This window comes from Equus przewalskii, chromosome 22 (genome assembly GCF_037783145.1).
Source record: "Equus przewalskii isolate Varuska chromosome 22, EquPr2, whole genome shotgun sequence".
Classification (NCBI taxonomy): Eukaryota; Metazoa; Chordata; class Mammalia; order Perissodactyla; family Equidae; genus Equus; species Equus przewalskii.
This window is the reverse complement of record NC_091852.1, coordinates 49,104,889-49,119,240: the sequence shown is the minus strand read 5'-3', so window position 1 is coordinate 49,119,240 and position 14,352 is coordinate 49,104,889. Positions and strand designations below refer to the sequence as shown.

General features: G+C 39.5%; 1 protein-coding gene across 7 annotated transcripts in view; it reads left to right on the top strand.

Annotated features, from left to right (window-relative positions):
- LOC103554495 (serine/threonine-protein kinase MRCK alpha-like) overlaps window positions 1–14,352 on the top strand; it is a 58,656-nt gene that overhangs the window by 34,938 nt on the left and 9,366 nt on the right. For all 7 annotated transcript variants that reach the window (XM_008525575.2, XM_070590359.1, XM_070590358.1 and 4 more), the window contains 7 exons: window positions 3,156–3,239; window positions 4,616–4,721; window positions 6,095–6,231; window positions 6,904–7,043; window positions 9,018–9,099; window positions 10,708–10,924; window positions 12,052–12,114. In XM_008525575.2, coding sequence (XP_008523797.2) covers window positions 3,156–3,239; window positions 4,616–4,721; window positions 6,095–6,231; window positions 6,904–7,043; window positions 9,018–9,099; window positions 10,708–10,924; window positions 12,052–12,114 — 829 coding nt within the window. The remainder of the gene's footprint in view (window positions 1–3,155; window positions 3,240–4,615; window positions 4,722–6,094; window positions 6,232–6,903; window positions 7,044–9,017; window positions 9,100–10,707; window positions 10,925–12,051; window positions 12,115–14,352) is intronic.

The following is a 14,352-nucleotide window of genomic DNA, read 5'->3' as shown; positions in this document are numbered from 1 at the left end:
GATGTTCTTACTGTGTTCATTCAGCCTTCTCCCAAGATCAGTGAGTATCCTTATGAGTTTTTGTTTGAACTCCTTGTCAGGTAGATTCCTTATTTCTGTTTCATTTAGTTGTTTTCTGGGGTTTTGTCCTGTTCCCTTGCTTGGAATGTATTCCTTTCCCTCCTCATTATGCCTCTTTCTCTGTGCTTATATCTATCTATTAGGTGAGTCAGCTATGTCTTCTGATCTTGGAGAAATGGCCTTATGTAAGAGATGCCTTTTGAGGCCCAGCATTGTGCTTCCCTCTTGTCACCAGTCCAAATAATCCAGGAGTGACCCCTGTATGGGCTACTTGTGTCCTTCTGCTGTGGCAGGGTTTCTCTTACTGCAGGTACCCAGGGAGTCTATTCTTTCCCTCCTGGCCAGCTCTTTGTAAATCGAGTTTGGGGAGCCTCAGCACTGTTGGCTACAAGGTCTAATATCACACTCATGTTGCAGTTTTTCTATTAATTGAATAGGTACCCAGTGTAGCTGGTTGCTAGGCTCAGGGGCTTACAATTGCTGTAGGCCTCAGGCCTGCAAGGCTATTGTCAGCTCTTTTAGGATTGCAGCTGAGTGGGGCTGGCCCCAGGCACAGGAGTACCCAATTGTTTCAGGCTCTGGAAGGCAGAGCTAATCCCCTTTGTGGCTGTTTGTGAAGCACAGGTCTTTTGCCACTGATAAGCCCCACCCCCCCCCCAGGTCCACACACACCATCAACACAAGCCTGGTCCCTGCACACTTCCTGACCCCCTGGAGTGTACTCACTTGCCCTACTGCAGAGGTCCCCATCTCTCCACCAATGTCCCCCACAGTTCACCTGGTCTTCACACAGGCCCTCCCCCACAGAGGCGGACACATTTCCCTGCCTGTAGAGGATCAAGGCACCCAGTCTATGCAGGCTGACAAGTAGCCTGAGGGCTTGCTTTTGGGTGGGGCTGGTCCCTAGGGTAGGCTTCCTGCCCTGGCTGAACTGGATTAAATCTGTGCTCTAGTGGGTGTGGCAGACCCCTGAGCTAACAGGACAGGGGAAGAACTTCAATGGCATCTCCCGGGATCTGTGTCAGCATGTCTATACGAGGTCACAGTCTCTGGAGAGGTCTCACCTCTCACTGAGATGCACCCAAAGCCTATCAGGTGAGTCTCTTTTCACCAAAGGACTGTGCAGCTTTCTTTTTGGTGATTTTATGTTGCTTTGTGAGATGGATGAATTTGTACATTGGCCCTTTAAGAGCTGGGCTTTTTCAGCTTTCCTCTCATAGCTTTTATGGGGGTATTCCCCCATTGCGGTTAGTAGCCAGCAAGGCAGAAAGTAGGACACTTATCTCTGTTGCGCTGAGCCTGAAGGATGCTTATAGAGCTAATGTGTACCGGCTAAAGTCCCCACTTCTCCAGGGAGGGCTGCGTACCTTAGGGTGGCTCCTGCACAGTTGGTGTGAAGCTCTGCCACTCACAAAGGTGGCTTTCTTTCTCTTCAGAAGAAATTTCTGCTTCAGTCAGTACTGTCCTTTGTTGTGGGGGTTCTTTTTATCCAGTTTTCATTTTTCTCTCCAGGGTAATTTTTTTTTTTTTTGAGGAAGATCAGCCCTGTTCTAACATCTGCTGCCAATCCTCCTCTTTTTGCTGAGGAAGACTGGCCCTGAGCTAACATCCGTGCCCATCTTCCTCTCTTTTTTGTGTGGGATGCCTGCCACAGCATGGCATGCCAAGCAGTGCCATGTCCCCACCCGGGATCTGAACCAGTGAACCCTGGGCCACCAAAGTGGAATGTGCATACTTAACCACTGAGGCACCAGGCCAGCCCCCAGGGTTATTTTTCTAAGAGTAGTTGTCACCTGATTGTTTTCGTGGGAGAAAGTGAGTTAGGAGTCTGCCTACACCACCATCTTGACAAGATCTCCCTGGTTTTTATTCTTTAGATTAAAGATAGTCTCTTTTTAAACAAAACAAAACTAAAATTGGGGCTAAGTCGTCAATAAATGTAATCTAAGCTTCCTAAGAGGGAATCTTTATATATAAAGTCATATAAAAAAGTTTATTTATTGGAATGCATAGTAAATAGTGCAGTGAAATGCCGTCAACTTTTGCTTAATGTCTTTGTAAATTTGGCAAATGTCCTGAATCTCCTGCATTTACTACCGATTTCTTATGGTATGTTTCTCTGTGGTACCATCCTGAAAGGAGAGATATTCTTCAAGTCTGTATACGTAGATGCTCTGCTCAACTGTGTAGCATCTTCGCTTACGAACTTTATTCCCCAGTAACATCCATTAGCATTCACTTCTTTCCATTTCAAAAAGTATTTTCTGCTAGTTCCCAGGAAAGAAAAGTTTTATATGATATAGACAGCTAAATTTTATATGATTGTTGAAGTCTAATTTCATAAAGGTAATCTAAGTTACCTGAGCATTTTTTTAAGATTGGCCCTGAGCTTACATCTGTTGGCAATCTTTTTTTTTTCTTCTTCTCCCCAAAGCCCCCCAGTACATAGTTGTATATTCCAGCTGTAGGTCCTTATAGTTCTGCTATGTGGGCTGCCACCTCAGCATGGCTTGATGAGCAATGCTAGGTCTGTGCCCAGGATCCAAACTGGTGAAACCCTGGGCCGCTGAAGCAGACTACGCAAATTTAAGGACTCGGCTCTGGGGCCAGCCTCGCCTAAGTATATTTTTAGATTATTACTAATAATTTCACAAAATCTTGCTGAACCCTCTGTAATTGATTTTAATGTATTTCTACATATTTACCATCATAAAATCTCTTCTACACTTATAAAACCAGTAGCTCAAAGAATCGTTTGAAGATTCTGATCATATATCTACTTATTAAGTCTCTTTCAAATATATTTATGATTAATATTCTCCTTTTAATGTAGTCTACGTTCTATGACACACATTTTAAAATAGCCAAATTGATATCAATTGTATGAAACATACCTAAATTTTGTTTGTAGAAACTGCAAGCATATATTCAAATAATTTGAAAGATATTTTCAACTCCATGAGAATTTTCGTTTTACTGTGTTTTTGTCTATTAACAAGTATACTTCTTTTGCCTTGCTTGAGGAATTTTTAAATTCTTGTAATTTGGGGGATATGTGTAACTTACCTTGATTTATTTCTTTCTCCTTGATTCAGGTTATAGATTCTGCTCATCTCCCAGTTCACACACCAACAATAAAGAGAAAGGAATATCATAGTAGAATCCCATTTCCAACTAAGGTACTTGACTTAGTTATAGACTTGGCAGGTTCCTAAAAAAGTGAGAATAAATTGGTTTCTCTCTAACCCTGCCCTACCTCCCTCCTTCCTTCTTGCCTGCCTTCCTTTCTTTCTTTCTTTATTTTCCCTTTCCTTCCTTTTTGCTTCCTTCCTTCCTTCCTTCCTTTTGTCCTGGGGACTTCTGCTGAAGCATAGTAGATTCAAAAACGCATACATTTCTGCTTTCTACTGAAACCCACTAAGCCCACTAAAGAGAGAAGAAAGAATAAGCAAATAAGCCAACATAATTCTGGAAGATGAAAGCCTGAGCGAGGGCTTAGCGAGCTGAGAAATCTGCTTAGGGAGGGGCATGCCAAAAAGCCATGAGACAATCAATATCTCAGAAGCCTAGAAGGACTCAGTCATTAGAGACGCCAGGTCCCTTAGGAGGCAGGGGTGATGCACAGTGCTGAAATCAGGGGAGCAAATTGAAAATCTAAACAGGGGTGGGTAGCTCCTGTACACACACAGTGCCCTGGCAGGGATTGCAAGTCTGTCCACTTTACAGATGAGGGAACAGAAACACAAAGAAGGTGACAAAATTTGCCAGCTAGTGTTTGCAGAAACCAGATTTTGTTATAATTTAAATGTTGCCAATTTGTGACAACAATCACTTCTGGGCAGAGAGGCATGATCCAGAAACAGAAAATCCATAGTAGATTGCTAACTTGTTGATAATTCTGCGAAGACATCTACAATTATAGCTATCGTAGTTTCAGTTAGAAATTTCAGGAAGCCATCTGCCTCGGAGGTGTAATACGACCTGCTTTGTAGGAGTTTATCAATTCCTGAAGTAGATTCTTTTTATTGATAGTAGAAAACACATAATTTGCTATAGAAATAAAATTTTGAAATTGAATTGTTATTCTTTCTTTCAGAGAAGGTATAAAAACCATATTATTTTTTGTTATCTCTCTCCAATAAAAATATGTATACATAGGCAATTCTTACTCCATCCATTGTTGAGAAATCACTTGAAGAATATGTCAGTCTAGAACGCATTTTTTCAAAGGTTCAGGATATACATGCACAAAGAAAAGCCAGGCTTTATTTATTTTGTTCCAAATAGTATTAATGAACATTAGATTACCACTTAAATAATTCTTTCTTTCTCCTCCTCCTCCTCTTCTTCCTCTTCTTGGTAATTTTAGGGATTTTTTTCTCAATATTTTCCAATTATGCAGTAATTAAGGTGCAAGAATGTTAAATGTTGGTGATCAAGAAGGGAGCTACTTTTCTTTGAATGTAAAACGATATTTTGGGCAGGGTGGGTGGAAGGAATTACCTTTTCAAAGTTATTTAATCTTTGATGCGGATTTGGTCACTTTGTTTTGTAGAATAAGACTCACCAGTTTTTCCTCATGTCCTTTACTGCCCCCACAAAGTGTCACCAGTGCACGTCTCTGATGGTGGGTTTGATAAGACAAGGCTGCGTCTGCGACGGTAAGCCCCAAAGAAGGGTTAAGAGGAGACAGAGCCGTAGCCTTTATACTTGAAGCACTAATCCCATTCATGAGGGCTCCACCACTACAACCTAATCACCTCCCAAAGGCCCCACCTCCTGACACCATCACACAGGGGGTTAGAGTTCCAACATATGAATCTGGGCAGGACACACGTTCAGTCCATTGCACTAAGTTATTAAGCAGAAATTTTGTTCTCTTTGAATTGTAGAAGCACGCCAGTAAACTATTCACTTTACTAAAAATCTCTCTGAATCTGTTTTATATCAGAGGTTGGACCCAATGATCATGGGGAAAATTTGGGGGGCACTTGGTGCTGTGCAACTGCAAACAACCTCGTGTGCTCGTTGCCCATGTGAACATTGAACCCCAGGAGCCATGCTCTGCAGCCTGCAGGCAGGGCCACATTTATTAAGAAAATGTATTTAAATATATTTTGTTCTTAGTAGCACGAAGACCAAATTCTCTAGCTATATGACAGGAAAATGGAATGCTATCCTTGAATTATAATCATTTTATTTTACTCACTTAATTTATGATAAATATTGTGTAAAGATAGCAATATATTTTTGGAAATATCAAACCGAGGATCACTGTGCTACACAGACATCTCCTTCCTCATCCTAGGGAACAGACTCTGTACTTGGTTTCCTTAGCAAGTCCTGTCGAGTGCTCACTTGGGGACATACTACTGAGCAGGACAACTTTCCTGCCCTTAGCACTGTGACAGGAAGAGCCACCTTACCCATAAATACGTCCTGGTGCATTAAACAAAATGAGATTTAAAATGGGGAATTAGGTGCTTATAAAATCCTTCTAGGGTTGCAGAGGCAGGCTCTGAGCTGAGGTCCCAGGAACATCTCCTGCCCCCAGCATCACTTGGCCACTGCTGAGTCTGGGACAGCTGTCATCAGTGTCATAAGAAGATGACAAATCAAGAAGCTGCCACCATTGCTGCAGCCCCCAGAACCTGCTACTTCTGCTGGGATCAGGAAAGACCCTGCTGCAGAGTCTGCAGAACCAGGACATCATGTGCAGAATTAGTAAAGCTCCTACAAAATTCAGAAGCCACCACTGCAGCTGCGAGCTCACACGCCTTCTCTCAGGATTCACGCCAGTAAAACGGATGCTCTGTATCCTGCATCTCTCTCACGTTGGCTCAGCTCAGTCTCACAGAAAGTCATCTTATTTGTGGAACTTAAATCAGGTCTAAAACTTAGTTGCAAGGGAGTCTGGGAAATGTAGTTTTTAGCATTTCAACCTCTACGGCAGTAGACAGAATTGTAATGGAGGGCAAGGAAGTAAAACCGTTGTGTTCACCACAATCATCATCTCTTTATTTCCTTCAAAAAGCCTGTGGGTTCTCATGTCACACAACCTGTGTAGAAAAAGCTCCAAGAGCTTGTCCAGTGCCTTTTCAGCAGAAGAAAGGCGCCCTCTGTCTAGACTTACAGAAAGGCATGGGAACAGCCTATGAAGGCCACGTCTGGGTAAGTGTCAATATTTTGGATTTAGATAAACTTGTAAGAAGTTTATTCATCACCTCTCATTCTGTGAGCACAATGTTTGTCAAAAATGTATATAATATTTTAGTATATTATACAATATAAATTAGATGCAATTGAAAATTTTTGTTCCATCCTAAGAAGATGGTTTCGGAACAAAATTTAGCTGTCCCCAATAGGATATTTTTAAAGGCCCCAAAGTTTTCTACTTAAACCTTATCTTGTGATGAACAAATACTGAAATCCCTACTAATGATGTAACTTTGACTTCCAGGCAGCAATAATAAATTATGAGACTAAAAGTGAAATAATCTTCTCGAGAAATATTTAAAATCTGAGTTGAATTTGAGGCATGGTGTTACAAATTTGAATTTAATGTTACCTAGAGACAAAGTTGTGACTGTTATTTAAATAAATTGCTAGTGGTCATTGAAATGATATCAACCTTATTTTCACAACACAAAAATCATTCCATCCTCAAAGGAATTGCCTTGTTTTTAAAATTTCAATTATGTTATATAGTTCAATTTCATATCTTTACCAAGAAAAATGACAGATTTATAACAATTTTAACTTTATATGTAATAATTGGGTAGTATTTGATATCTCAGCTTGGATTGTTTTTATTTGCTTTTAAAAAAAAAATCAAAACTAAAGATCCCAAAAAAAACAGGAGTGGAAAAAGGATGGCAGAGAGCACTGGCTATAGCTTGTGACTTCAAACTCTTCCTGTATGACATGGATGAAGAAAAAGACTCAAAACCCAACGTTGTAGTGAGTCAGTCGATCGACATGAGGTAAGCTTTGAAAGGGAGCTATCCATACGCCAAAAACTCAACTTCCGTCTATGCTTTTTACCACATACAAAAATTAACTCAAAATCGATCATAGAACTAAAGGTAAAGTCTAAAACTATAAAGCACCTAGAAGTAAGCAGAAGAGAAAACCTTTCTGTTCTTGGATAAGGCAAAGATTTCTTAGATACAACACCAAAGCACAGCACATAGAAGAAAAAACTTGATAAATTGGACTTTATAAAAATTTAAATCTTCTCCTCCTTGAAATACACTGTTAAAAGAAGTCATTAGAGGCCAGTCTGATGGTGTAGTCATTAAGCTCACGTGCTCCACCCTGGGTTCACCAGTTCAGATCCTGGGTGTGAACCAACACACCCCTCAGTGGGCCATGCTGTGGCAGGCTTCTCACATATAAAGTAGAGGAAGATGGGCACGGATATTAGCTCAGAGCCAATCTTTCTCAAAAAAAAAGAAATAACTGAAGCTGCAGAGTGAGGGCAAATAAAATATCTGACAAAGGATTTATATTCAGAATGTATAAAGAATTCTTAAAACTCAATAATAAGATAATAAACAGGGGCTGGCCCCATGGCCAAGTGATTAAGTTGTTGCATGCTGCTGCTGCAGCCATGGGCTTCGCCATTCTAATCCTGGGCATGGACATGGCACTGCTCATCAAGCTACACTGAGGCAGCGTCCCACATGCCACAACTGGAAGGAACCACAACTAAGAACATACAACTATGTACGGGGGAGTTTTGGAGAGGAAAAGGAAAACAAGTAAACTCTTTAAAAAGGAAAAGGAACAGCTCAATTTTTTAATAAAGGGTAAAGGTTTTGAAAAGATACTTCAACAACGAAAATACACATATGACAAATAAGCACATGAACAGATGCTCAACATTATTAATTATTAGGGAAATTCAAATAAAACCACCCTGAGATACCACCACACATCTGTAAGAAAGGCTAAAACTAAAAAGACTGACCACTTCAAGAGTTGGGAGGATGTGGAGAGCTCTCATACACTGCTTTGTAAATCATATCCACTTCGGAAAAGAGTTTGTAAATTTTGCAGTTTCTTAAAAATTTAAACACACACCTACTATATGATCTAAGTCATTCTACTCCTAGGTACTCCCCCAAGAGAAATCATATGTCCATAAAAGACATACATGAATATTCATAGCAGCCTTATTTAAAATAGCCCCAAACTTGAAACAACCCAAATATCCATTAATGGGTGAATGGATACACTGTGGCATACCCATACAATGGAATATTACTCATCAATAAAAAGAAGTGAAGTATTCATCCATGTGACAACACGAGTGAATCTCAAAATAATTATGCCGAGAAAAAGAAGCCAGACGAAAAGAATACATATTGTATGTTTCCATTTATATAAATGCTAGAAAATGAAAACTAATCTAGAGTGACAGGACGCAGATCATTGGTTGCTCTTGGGGAGCGGGGAGGAGAAGGTTGGGGAGGGAGGGGTGACAAAGCAGGCCCAGGGAATTTGGGGGGATGACTGCCACACTCATTATCTCTACTGTGGTTATGGTTTCACAAGTGTATACATAAATCAAAACTTAGCAGACTGCCTGCATTAAATATGTGCAATTTATTACATGGCAAGTATACCTGAGTGACGTTTACAAAATATATCAGATAGGCCAATTTGAGGGCACCTGGGCCTTATTCTAGGGGCCGAGGCTGTGGAGTCAGACAGGTGTTCCGATTCCAGATCCATGTGGACTCTCTGAGGCAGGGACAGCCCAGAGCTAACTGGGGTTTTCTGATAATATGCTGCTGGCCAGTTTCTGCTGGTGCATTACTGTGCTCACTATCGGTTATTACAGAAAATAGTGTTACAAATCAATGAAATTAACATGGAGACTTATGTTTCTGTGTTGTTTTACTCAGTTTTAGGCGATTCTACTCACATTCAGTATTTTGCTTTTCCTACAGGGACAGAGCATTTTCTGTCAGTCCCGTCTGGTCCTCTGATTTTATTCCGGGAAAGAAAAAGGAAATGCTCCGTATGTTTAAAGTGAGCGTGCATGCTGCCCTTGGATCCTTTGGTTGTGTTGTGTTTCATCCCTGTCTTGCGTGTCCTCATGGGTCAAGGCTCCTTGGGCTGCTGAAGGTCACAGAAGGTTGGGATTTCAGAAGCGATCAGGATCATTTCCCCTCCCTCCCACTTGCCACAATACAGCTATCCCCCTATTCTTATTCAAAAATATTATAAATAGCTTTTTGCATCCTACAGTTAAATCTAAGACTTAAAATGCAATTATTCCTGAGGGTGTCCATTCATTCTACACTGAGGCAACAGGACAGATGTCAGATTCATGGCTGAACACAGGAGAAGCTTACAAAGCAGAATGGTATTGGGGGGGAGGAAAGAAGAGAGAACAAACGGTGACAGAGAAAGAGGGATGACGTACTTCAAGGTGAGACCTACACGTCTGACGAGTCATCATGGACCTGCAGTAGGGTGAATGTGCAGCTTCTAAAACTAGAGGCACTTTGGAAAATTAGCAAGATTTTGAAGTTATAATTCAAATTCAAACCAAGAGTACCACATGGAAAAATTGGAAAAGTGTGTAGTTTTGCAATCTCTTAAAAAATAGACACTCTGCTCTTTAAAATTCATGTAAAAAATCAAAGCAATTCTGGAATGGGTTAAATAAAGTGACAGAGAAAGCAAAGGACTGCTGTCCCTTTGTGACCCATATGGTTACAATCAACCTATGAATCTTGTATTTAACAAAGGCCAGACAGAAGTATTCTTAGTTCCTTAGCCCAAGGATATAAATCTGTTTACACTCTACCGAACCACCAAGAAACCTACAAGGACCTAGCCATTTAGAACTGAATTTCAGAGTGGGAATTTATTATGTCATGCTGCTTAACTGATAATATATAAATTTAGATTTCTGCCAGCCTAATTATATATTTTTAAATTTAAATTTGATGTGCCATTTACTAGTAATGATATAAGTTTTGGCAGGCAGCAGTCAGGAAAGCATAAGTATTTCTGAATATTTCTATTCTAACAACAACAAAAACCCTCTGACATTGCATCAGTCACAACTGACTACGATGATTGTAATTGCAAGACGCATTGCCGTTTCAGAGACATCAAAAGGTGCAAATCTTTTTTTTTAAATCACTTTCTTCAATTGAGAAGAAGAAATTGAGAGGCTCAGAGTGGGAGTTCTGGTGCCAGACTGCCTGCGTCCTGCCCTGCTGTACCCCCCATCTCCTCACCTGTCAAATGGAGAGAATGGTAGTATCTACCTTCTTAGGTTTCTGTGAGGAGTAAATCAATTAACACATGTAAATTTCTTAGAGAAGTTCCCGATACAGAGTCAGCACTCAATAAATGGTAACCATTTTCATTTGACGAAGTACAATATATTGTTTAGTCAGAGCAAGCCAGTATCAGTACAGAAGTGGATCAATACAGAAGTGATTCGGGCGTGTTGCTTTTGGCATGGGTTCTAAGGCTCATGTCATTTACCCTACTAACCAAGAAGAGGGTAATAATATTACAAGTGTCATTTGCCAATGGTGAGTTTAATGGAAAATGCTAAACAGGCTGGCATATAGTGTCCGCTTTCTTGTAACCTAGATATTCCTTAACTTGTTCTAGGTCACAGCTTCCCAGCTCTCAGCACCTAGTAACAGATATTCAATTCCAATATTAGCGGATAGCGAGAATGAGAGGAGCGAGTGGGTGCGAGTGCTGAGCGAATTGCACAAGATACTGAGGAAACGTCATTCCGGGGACCGCTCTGTCTACATTCTGAAAGAGGCTTGTGATAGCAGTCTACCCCTGATCAAAACCACCCAGACAGCGACAATCATAGGTACGGACTTACAGCATTCACCCCACTAGGTCCGTACCCCTCCCCACAGCCCCGGAATCGGAACCTGATACCTTCGCTTTATTCACAATTCATTTGTCAGCAAAACCTGACTGAATGAGACTATTGGGGGATCCTTCCCGCCCGCCACCCCCGGTATGACTACTCGCAGGATTCTCTGCAAAAATAGTAGATTTGATTACGTGATGGTTCCCCAGGCCCCGCATATTAGGGTGTTTCTTTAATACGCAGTAATACCTTTATCAAGACCGAAAAATTCGGAGTTCCCAAATACATTCGGCCCCAAGGGTGTCACATAGGGATGTGGCCCTTGTAGTCAGCGTAGACTACCTCCCTGACGGTAGAGTCTGTCCTTTAAATATGCAGTCCCAATGCCTAATACTTAATAAATAAATAATAAATAAGTGAATCAATGAATGAATTGCTAGGATCAATATTCCAACTTTTGTCACTAAACAAGAATATTTGTTTCCCACAGTTCATTTCTTCTGTATTAGGTGGTGGTGACAATAAGAGCCACTTAGCTATTTACTGCTGTGTAACACGGAGCTATTTACTAAACTTCTTTGAGCACACCTGTGCTCATGAGTTAAATGCAGATAATTCCTGTTTTTAGTTATGGAGAGGATTAAGTGAACCAATTTATGCAAAGTTTTGTGCTTTGTACTCAAGGCTTTCACTCAATACGTGCTATCTTTGCACTTTGAGTCTTAGTTCTTGCTAAAACTATACATCACAAAGCCAAGATCCCTGACAAATTAAGTTATAAAATTTCTTCATTCATGAAACAACCATTGATAGTAAATTTTAAGGTATATCATTACTTGAATATTATATTTTCTTCAAGTATTTATAACGATTCTTTTATAATGATCTTTCTATTGAGAAAAGTCATATTTTGTTTTCTTACTTCTATAATCTGAAAGAATAATAATGCAAATTAATTACTCTTATTATGTTTCTTTTCATTTTTATATATGCTAAATATGTATTTAATTTGACTTTTAAACTTTTTCAATATTGATAAATTTTTCCAGTTAATCCTATTAGCTTTACTTAATGTTTGCAAAAAACAATCCTTGACATTTTTATTTATGTATCAAATGTAGATCACAAAAGAATCGCTCTGGGAAATGAAGAAGGGTTGTTCGTTGTGCACGTTACCATAGATGGTAAGGAGAGTCTTTTCTGTTCTGGAATAGCTTTAAATTCTAATGATGGTAATATCAGATTTGTTCTCTTTTTTTCCTGCAAAAGAAATCTTGCACATCTGATCTGATGTGTTTTCAAGTCAAATGATGACTTTTCTAATTTCCAGAGATCCATAATCCCCTGGAGTCTAAGTCTCTTCACAGGTGATTTTATCTAGTAAGTCCACTGTAAGGATTCAGTTTATCATCTTCACGTTGGGGCATGAAAGAAAACACAGTTCTGCTTGGTTCCCTTCTCCCCCACTATTACACTGGCACCACCATGAGTACCAACATAAAATTGGATATTTCCCAGATAAGACTGCAGAGTTCTTTGTCTTTGCTTTCATGGTTTTTGAGGGAGAAATGGGGACTAGATGAAATGAAGAGGAGCCATTCTAATACAGCTGTCCTCTTGAACCCTAATGATAGATGAGACAAAGGAGACCCGTGCATCTGAAGGACAGTAGCCACGCTCTCCATCGAAGGCCTCCCCTGCTATGTGTGTGACTCAGTCCTGGTGAGGAGGCCCATGAAGGAGCTACCAAGTGTCCATTACAAGGGCAGGGACTTGGTTGGTCTCTTTTTGTTTGGTGCAGTATCTCACACACTTAGAACAGTGCCTGGCACGTAATAGTCACTCAACAAATGTTTGTGTTATAAGGGAATCAATTTAGTGCCAGAAAAAAACAGGACATTTTTTCCCTTAAAGTAGTAGTATGTTTGCATTTGTCAGACACTGAGAGGTGTTTGCCTCACTGCCTAGAATCTCAAGGCTAAGTTTAGTGTTTTATTATGCTAATTTTGTTATTAAGGTAATTAAATCATCTCTCGAATAATTACCGTTTTTTACCTGTATGATTTTTGATATCTTATCCTTCTCTTTTTATCCTTTTTTATCCTTCTCAAACCTATCCTGTGTGCTTATGTCTGTGATTTTATTAGAAGCTGACAAATTCATTGGTGTAATAATTTGGAGAGAGTTTAAAAATAAGAAAACATTCTTTTGCACAGCAAAGGAAAACATCAAGAAATGAAAAGGCAACTTACTGAATAGGAGAACATATTTGCGAATCATATATCTGATAAGGGGTTAATATCCAAAATATATAAACAACTCATACAACTCAGTAGCAAAAAAAAACTCCAATCTGATTAAAAAATGGGAGAAGGGTCTGAATAAACATTTTTATAAAGAAGACATACAGATGGCCAACAGGTACATGAAAAGCTGCTCAACAACGCTAATCATCAGGGAAATGCAAACCAAAACCACAATGAGATATTGTGGTTCTTAGAATGGCTATTATCAAAGAAAAGAAATGACAAGTGTTGGTGGAGAAAAGAGAACACTTGTGCACTGTTGGTAGGAATGTAAATTGGTGCAGCCACTATGGAAAACCATATGGAGGTTCCTCAAAAAATTAAAAGAAGAAATTCCAGCAATTCCACTTCATGGTATTTATTGGAAGGAAATGAAGACACTAGCTCGAAAAGATATATGCACCCCCATGTTCCTTGCAGCATTACTTATATAGCCAAGATATGGAAACAACCTAAGTGTCCACTGATGGATGAATGGATAAAGAAGATATGAGATATATCTATCTATCTATCTGTCTATACACATACACACACTGGAATATTATTCAGCCATATAAAAGAAGGAAATCTTGCCATTTGCAACAATATGGATGGTCCTTGAGGGTATTATGCTAAATGAAATAAGTCAGAGGGAGGCAAATACCATACACTCTCACTTATATGTGGAATCTTAAAAAACAGAAAAAGAGCTCATAGATACAGAGAACAGATTGGTGGTTGCCAGAGAGGGGGTTGAGGGTTGGGTGAAATGGGTGAAGGGGGTCAAAAGGTACAATCTTCCACTTATAAAATAAGTAAGTCATGGAGATGTAATGTATAGCACGGAGACTATAGTTAGTAATACTGTATCACATACTTAAAAGTTGCTAAGAGAGTACATCTTAAAAGTTCTCATCACAAGAAAAAGAATTTTGTAACTATGTATGGTGATGATTGTTAATTAGACTTATTGTGGTGATCACTTATACAAATATAGAATCATTATGTTGTACACCTGAAACTAATGTAATGTTATATGTCACTTATGCCTCAATAAAAAATAAAAGTAAATTAGAAAACATTGCTAGTTTGAAGGTAATGCCATTATATTTGTAGAAAAATTACTCAAATTGATGA